We start from the raw sequence: 8,068 nt of genomic DNA on the forward strand, positions 1-8,068 counted from the left end.
TGTTTATGTCAATCAGTGTTTCAATGTTAGTGATACATGGTTTCATCTCTCGTACACTGGCTTTTTGCGATTCGCTCGTCCCCCGACTGGCGAACCAGTGACGTGCAGCATTTCCATGTGACATTTCAGTTAAAAGCGGGGAGTTGAAACCATGTCTGAGTGTGTCCATTTTAATTTAAAAATTGCTAAACTAAAGTAGCACGGAATGGTACATAGGCAGCCGGCGCCGGGCGAGTGTGTACGTCCCGGGGAACGACGGACGTGCGGCCAGAAAACGCCCTCGATGCGCTACTAGACGAGCTGCAAACGTTCGCCAAGCCCGCGGCGCGCGGCGACGGGCCGCTGCGGCGCCTGCACTCGTACCCCAGCGGCAGCGACACGGACGCGTCGCCGCCCGTGCGCGCGCGCGGCCAACACCCGCCCAAGCCGCCCGTGCCCGAGCGCCACCCCGAGCTGCTGGCCATGGCCGCGCGCCGCGCGCCGCCGCCGCCGCCGCCGCGCACCACGTCCCGCTCGCCGCTCGCCTCCCCCACCTCGCCCGCCTCCCCTCCCTGCTCCGACCCTGCCGACCCCGACGACGCCCAGGCCGCGTCCCGGCAAGCCCTCCTCGAACAGCGTCACCAAGAATTACTCAAAAAACAAAAAGCTCTCCAAGAACAGTATGCTCGCTTGCAAATGATACAGCGGAGCGGTCCCACGCTCCCGATGAACGCCCAACCGGACTTAAAAAAAACGGGCAGCGAATCCAATCTCTTGACGAAAATGAATTTAAATCTAGCTCCGGCTAGCATATCCGGTAGTATGACGCATCTAGCCGGAGACTCTGAAAGAAAAAGGGGCGAAATTTCATCTGAAATGCCTCCTCAGATCAAAGCTTGTGACGCAGTAGCGACGACTAACAAAGTTTATGAGACTGACATACTGTGACCGTGTAATTGTTCCGATATATCAGTTTAACCTAAATTGTAGTTATTTAGTGTAATATGTACTTATTTGTTACATCACACAGCACTTCCTTCGTATGTAAGACATTTTACAATCGAGAACTGACCCATTCATCCTTGCTAGTGATGACGCCCTCATCCCTCCCCGCTTCACTCCCGCACATTACGAAAACGACATGGCAAGATAACTGGAATTCGATACACTAATTTAAATAAAGCATAGTAAAAAAAACATAAAAATAACGTAAATCATAACGTGGCTGTTAATCGGTGTTTAATCCATAGAATAAGATCAAGTAGAGATAAAATGGTGTTTCAAAATGTACATTACATATTTTCTTATTTTCCTTTTCTTGTCCATACCTTTAATTATTATGAAGTAATTTATCAAACAAGTATCGTTCTTAAATTTCTTCTCGTACTCATATCGGGAGTCCTTATATTAATCATTATGACCTGCACATTTTTTCTAACATTAGAGAACTTTAGGCCTAAAATATAACATTATTCGAAATGAATCGATTTGCATTTCTATTTCACCTCTGAATTTTGATGTGCCATCTGATACTTCAACTCATTAAATGTGTTTAATATGTAGAACACGTGATCATATTGATGTTGTAGAAGAAATAAAAATAAATAAAATTCATTATTCACTAACTTACAAGTAACCTATATTATACCAATCGCCTGACTATTGTTATATAAAAGTTTAAGATGTTGTGTACTTCCTTTACCTATTTGTATTCTTTACAATAATTTACACTGTATATAGTATTTTAGGTATATATAGATTTAACCCTAGCCATAAAATTTCTACCTTAACCTATGTTGGGTAGACCTTCATACTTATAAATGTGCCAAATTGATATTTCTTTGAAAACTTTTTCTATAATTAAATTATTTGGATATGATTTTCTACAGCCGCTTTAAAAAATTGTTTAATACTTTTATGACGCATTACTGGTGATTCCCTATGCAGTGATTACATACATATATACATATTAAGCATCCTTAATCCTTATGTAGGAATATTTTATATCCAACAATCCTGTATCTTTATAAGTTTTTATGCTTGTATGTAACCGCTTCCTTAAAACTCGAGTTTAATACACTTTCAGACAGATTGAATTCAAACTTTGTACAGTTATCAAGGATCGATCAGAATTCAATAATAATTTCATGAGTTTATCTTTTTATCCCGAATCAACGACAAAAAAAATAACAAGCGTGTTTTTTTAAGTACATAGGATATTTAATTATAGATATGTTTAAATATTTATGTATAATTTGTATTGGAAAAAAATGGATATCTTAAAAACATTCCGATAGACGAATATTTTATCTCAACAAAAAACCGATTACAATAGAATAACAGAAAAATCATAGTTACAAAGAAATACTGCCTAGGTACCTAAAAATATCATTAATTTTTGTGTTAAATTTATATTATTTGATGGGTAAATTAACAATATTATGTCTATTGGAATATGCGTGTTTCAATCACAACGAAAATTAAATATTGAAATCCAAATCTTTATAACTATTTAATATTTTTGACGGTTCAATTGGTTACCTATTTACTGTGTAAAAATAATATGACTACGATAAAAATAATATGACGTAAATTTAAAATTATGCACTATACAGTTTATTTATATTTAAAAAAATATATGGATTTTTTGGTTTGCATATTTGGCAATTTTTATTACACATTAAATAAGTACATATAAATATTTATTTGTCATTGTTATTTTGGCATGTGCCCGTTTATGTTATGAATTATCTGTGATAAATGGAAAGTTACCTATAATGCATAATAATTAAACGTTCTGATTAGTTTTTTAAAAGTATTATCTTCTTTCCTAGTAACTAACTATATAATCAATACGTAAGAAAAATAACGGACATCGATTTTCAACTAAATATGCATACTCGCTCTTGAAATCCGTCAATGATAATAAATAGCATAGTCGAAAAGGTCATAACACATTACTCTCGACATGCCAACCTGATAAATGATAATGTTGTATAAAGTGCGTCACACACGGTGAAGATAATATAATATTTTATCTTAGGATACTGTAATATTTTATATTACAGTATTTTAAGGCAGTGGTTCTCAAACTTTTTTGGTGACGGAACCCTTTTGGGAAGCAAACTACTTGATGGAACCCTACAATAAAACAATTTTCATTAAAAGTGTATTCTTTATTAACAAGCATAGGTAAAAGTACAATGTAACAGCTGGGTACTAATTATTACTTACTTTACCACATGGCAAATACAATAATAGAAAATAAATATACATAAATTCTATTAAAAAAGAAAAAAATCTAACTAAATCCCACCCACAAAATTTCGGGTCATTTGTAACAGGCTGGCGGTTCTACAGGGGTCTTAGTACGCAATGAGTAAAAGAAAAATGATGGTCAGTACGCTGATACCGGATACCTTAAGATACTGTAATATAAAATATTAAATTATTGTAATATAAAATATTACAGTATCTTAAGATAAAATATGATAGTATCTTCACCGTGTGTGGCGCGCTTAAGCTATGTGTTAATATATTCTTATTTTTAGACTTGAAATATTTCAGCATTAGCATTGTATAGCGTCAGGTTACACTATACTAGGGATAGGGATATATTTAAATGATGAGAATTGGCGCTTCTTGATGTTCGTTGGCGAGGCACGATAGCGCTCTAGACAAATTCTCTTTTGTATATTTATCGAGCACAAAACTTATGAAGCACTTAGAATTAATTTATGAAATATAAAACAATGAAACTAAATGAATGTATCTTATATTGTTTTTAGGCACGTCGTGTAACAAAATGTGTTCAATGTTTTAAATATCTAGTTTATCGTGAAGCTTTGGAAGCAACTCTCGGTGCTTTTATATAAATATTTTCACGTACACCTTAGTCTTTTCTGTTAATACGATTGTTTGTGATTTATCATACATTGTTTATTTTGTAGAGTCAATGGTGTGATAGAATAATCAAGCAAACATATTCTTTGAATGTTTCTCATAGCGTACTACTTGATCTACGGAAGTGCCTTTTGTTGCTCACGTTGTCGAACCTTCTGCACTAGTGATGAGTTTCATATATATTTTACAATGTATGATTTATCGTAATATAATTATAATACTAGCGCAAATGTTAAGGTATTATTTTTTATTTGTCATGTTTATAATCGATTATAATAATTGCATAATCAGGGTAATTGTCGTTTCTGTTAAGCGCCTTGATGAAGTTATCTTATTTGTGTGTACTTATTGAATATACACCTGATGTCACAAATATGCTTCAATGCATACTTATTTTGAGTGAGTTAAAGGTGTACTAAATACAGTATTTAAACCGTAGGTATTAATTAATAATTACATACGTGTGTACGTAAGTACCTATACCATACTTTACACATTTAGTTAGTAATTTCTATGCATTTGTTTTTAATATGTTATATTTACAATCAATGGTCGTGTTATATATTATATTCTAGAATTTTAAAGAAATGTGATTATCTTTAATTACCTTTTATTTTTATCGTCTCACTTCTACAATTACCTATATCTAATGTGCAAGGGCGTCCAAAATATCAATGTTATTGCCGCTTAACTAATAGTTAATTATTATTGATATTTTATTATTTGATTGATTGATTTATTAAGAGAAATTTGTGGTTTTGTTCGAAGGTCACTATATATATGTACATTGTACTGTGTACACCTAAAGATTAAACGAGGTTGTACGAGAGCTTAGTTCTGATTAATGTATAAAGATAAATTGAATATGGATAGAGCAATAGTTAAAAGGTTTATCATTCTGCTTTTATAAGCAGAAAGCAAATCATTTCAATCATCTGTATTACAATTGTGACGTGCCAAATTACCATAATAGGTACCTATGATAAAAGAAGGTACTTTGTGTACCCAAGCTTTTTAGCTACAAGCTTATTCCATGCAAAAATTAAAATAATTTCATTGATTGTTAAAAAAAATACGTTATTATTGTGACTTATTTATTTTGTAACATTTCATGTTTATAAATAGGTTTACTAATAGCTTGAAATGTCTTAAAATGAAATTAATAAATATATACACATCAATTTTGTTTCATTTTTATAAGAACCTGTATAGTTATACTATCACAAGGCAGCTCTCTATTCCCGTGGCCTATTTATATAATACAAAACTATCATTATAAAAATTAAACTAAAAATGTCGTTACTACGTAAAGACGTAGTACGACATTTTTACTACGTAGTACCATAGACTAATACACTCAAGTTCTATTAGTCCATGGTAGTACTAGATAAAATAAAGATTTTATCTAGTAAAAGAAAAGACTATACAATATTTCGAAAACATCGTTACAATGATATGTAACGAAATTGTACTAATTAATACTTTAATTACCTGTTGCGTAATCGGTTACTTTACTAACTACTACTAAGTAAATTTTATCTACATAAGGCAAATTTTATTATAAAAATTTTACCGACATGAAAATTTAATGGTGAAATTTGGTAGATATATGTAAAAAACATTATGCTCAAGCACAGAATACCTACCTACATATTAGTAGCTAAGCTGAAGCTTACACTCGACATTATTGAGATCTCATTCAATCGAGTTCGATTCGATTGAACACTGCAGACAGCGCATGATCATGCTTCCTAAAGAAATTAAATTAATCTGGATAGAAAATTATGATCTACTTTGATAATACAATTAAAACTCGCATTGGTAGAAAAATAAAAATTCAAGACCGATGTTGAATCAAAATCGAAAACAAAGTCAAGATTATGTTAATTTCGGTGGTAGGTAGGTATTGTTCCAGACTCAGAAAATTCTATTACATTACTATAGGTAGGTACGTACTCTTTACTTGTAGTGTTGTTTGTAATTATCTGAAACATAGTGATACATCAAAATAATCAAATTATAAATTAAATAAAACACATAGGCTTAATTCGCATCTTAAATGTGGTTCTATAAGAATTGCATTCCTACATCGTAGAAGAAATATCTTCGATTATTATTTGTAACCACTTTTAATAAGATACTTGAGTGTTGGCACCTATATGTCGGATTCCTACCGACCAAAACCCCACTTTGTTCCGTCAAGCCGCATCAACAACAGGGTATTGGTAGAATTCATCCGTAAAGTTTGTCGAACCTCCTCAAATCTAATCTCTCAAACATGGTGTACCGTGTAGCCATCTATCGCTCTCATTGAATATCCAATTTCAATAATGATATTTTGCATGTAGATTCTTTGCATTCTTGCGAAATCGTTTAAATTTTTTTTTTTAATTTAGGATTTAAAAATGATCAGGTTAATTGTATTTTATTCAATGTATCAGAGTGGAAGGCCCATAACAATAAGGAACATAAACTTAATGGTTTCTAATATAATACTTACTTGTACTATTAACTATTCTGTGCTTGTAGATAAGTATTTCTCTTTGTCCTCCGCATAATTCGGATATTTATATAAAGGGTTACTTTACTTAAATCACGACTACTTTCTATAATAATACTTAGTGTTTAAATAGTGGGCGTGATGCCTGCTATCAAATTAACACAAAATCAATTAATCAAATTAAAACCAACAATGAAATGTATATACAATAAAACATAATGTACATAATATCTACCTATATTTTTATACAGGGTGTCCCACTGTTGGTATACTAAGCCCATAGGAGGTTATAGATTTGCATACGCTAAGTACGTAAAAAATACTAAAAAAATTCCAGACGCATTTTTTTTTCAAGTAGATGAATTCTTAAAACTCTATGTGTACACCCATAACAAGCAACCCGCCCAACTTTGTCACCAGCACATGAGCTATCGTTTAATATTATGTTTTCATATACACAAAATGCTCACATTAGAGAAGCGGTATATGCCGGCTGCGCGAAGCTAGAGAAGAAAACATGGATTTTCAGGAAAAATTTAGCAAAAAATTTTTGACGTAATTTTGTTGTTTAAGTATTTTTTACGTGATCAGTGTATGCAAAACTACAAGTCTCTTCGCGCTTAGTATACCAATAGTGGGACATCCTGTATAGTTAACACAAATAGTTAATACTGCAAAATATAAAGATTGTTTAATAATGTAGGTAGGTAGGTATATTGTGTTTATCATATCCACGGCCACATTCGCTTAGCTTTAGGTTTAAATTAAAGTAAATTGCATATGCATACACAATCAGACATTCGTATTAATCACAACAAAGACACAAATGTAAAAGTAAAAAGTAGCCACATAATCAATATATATATAAAACTCAAAGGTGACTGATGTAGTGATCTATCAACGCACAGCCCAAACCACTGGACGGATCGGGCTGAAATTTGGCATGCAGGTAGATGCTAGGACATAGGCATCCGCTAAGAAAGGATTTCCCGAAATTCTTGCGGGAACGGGGAAAACGGGGACGCACGTCGTGGGCGGAAGCTAGTATTTTAATAAGATTATTTCGCATAACAAAAATAAGCCTGTCTAATAATTGCCAAAGGATACCTACAGCAGTTGGAAGATATATTTGCAGCATACAGCAGTTGGATGAGACTGTCAGAGCATTGGTGTGAAAAAAGGCATAAGTAGATAATAGATAGGTAATAATTGTATGCCGATGTAATAAATCTCCTTGGTTTCAGCGAATTTAGAAACGACATCTTAAGCTGTTCTTCGAATTTTTACGAAACTTTAGCTAATTTTCATCAGTTAATGAAGCGTATGAGCAATGAAATTATGATTGCGTAATTATTAACTTATAGTGAGAGTGTTTGAAATGACACAAAAAAAAATTATTTGATACAGGGAAACATAACTGCATCAAATACACAAGAATCTGTCATCAAATGACGACATTAGTTCCGAATTTCGCTAGTGCCGACATATATAATATATGGATATTATTCTATCCAAGGAAACATTTAACTAACTACCATATTATCATAACTGATTTGATTTAGTTTTAACGTTTGAGTATTTATGGCATACTAATTATGCATAAGAACTTTGATCAAAATTCTTTAATTATTTGTTTTAATTTGGGATACTTATTAGAGTGACGGAGTTTAAAAATATTCACGACAC

General features: G+C 33.0%; 1 protein-coding gene across 6 annotated transcripts in view; it reads left to right on the forward strand.

Annotated features, from left to right (window-relative positions):
- Positions 1-4,786, forward strand: part of LOC149911145 (coiled-coil domain-containing protein AGAP005037) — a 153,702-nt gene extending 148,916 nt beyond the window's left edge. For 5 of the 6 annotated variants that reach the window (XM_090103376.1, XM_090103395.1, XM_090103388.1 and 2 more), the window contains one exon: positions 217-4,786. In XM_090103376.1, coding sequence (XP_089959502.1) covers positions 217-927 — 711 coding nt within the window. In that variant the 3' untranslated portion in view covers positions 928-4,786. The remainder of the gene's footprint in view (positions 1-216) is intronic. The other variant, XR_016456848.1, reaches the window with a different exon arrangement.
- The last annotated feature ends 3,282 nt before the right edge of the window (positions 4,787-8,068 follow it).

This window comes from Colias eurytheme, chromosome 1 (assembly GCF_061535395.1).
Source record: "Colias eurytheme isolate Ceu_HAF_F1 chromosome 1, ilColEury1 Martin Lab GWU primary, whole genome shotgun sequence".
Lineage (NCBI taxonomy): Eukaryota > Metazoa > Arthropoda > Insecta > Lepidoptera > Pieridae > Colias > Colias eurytheme.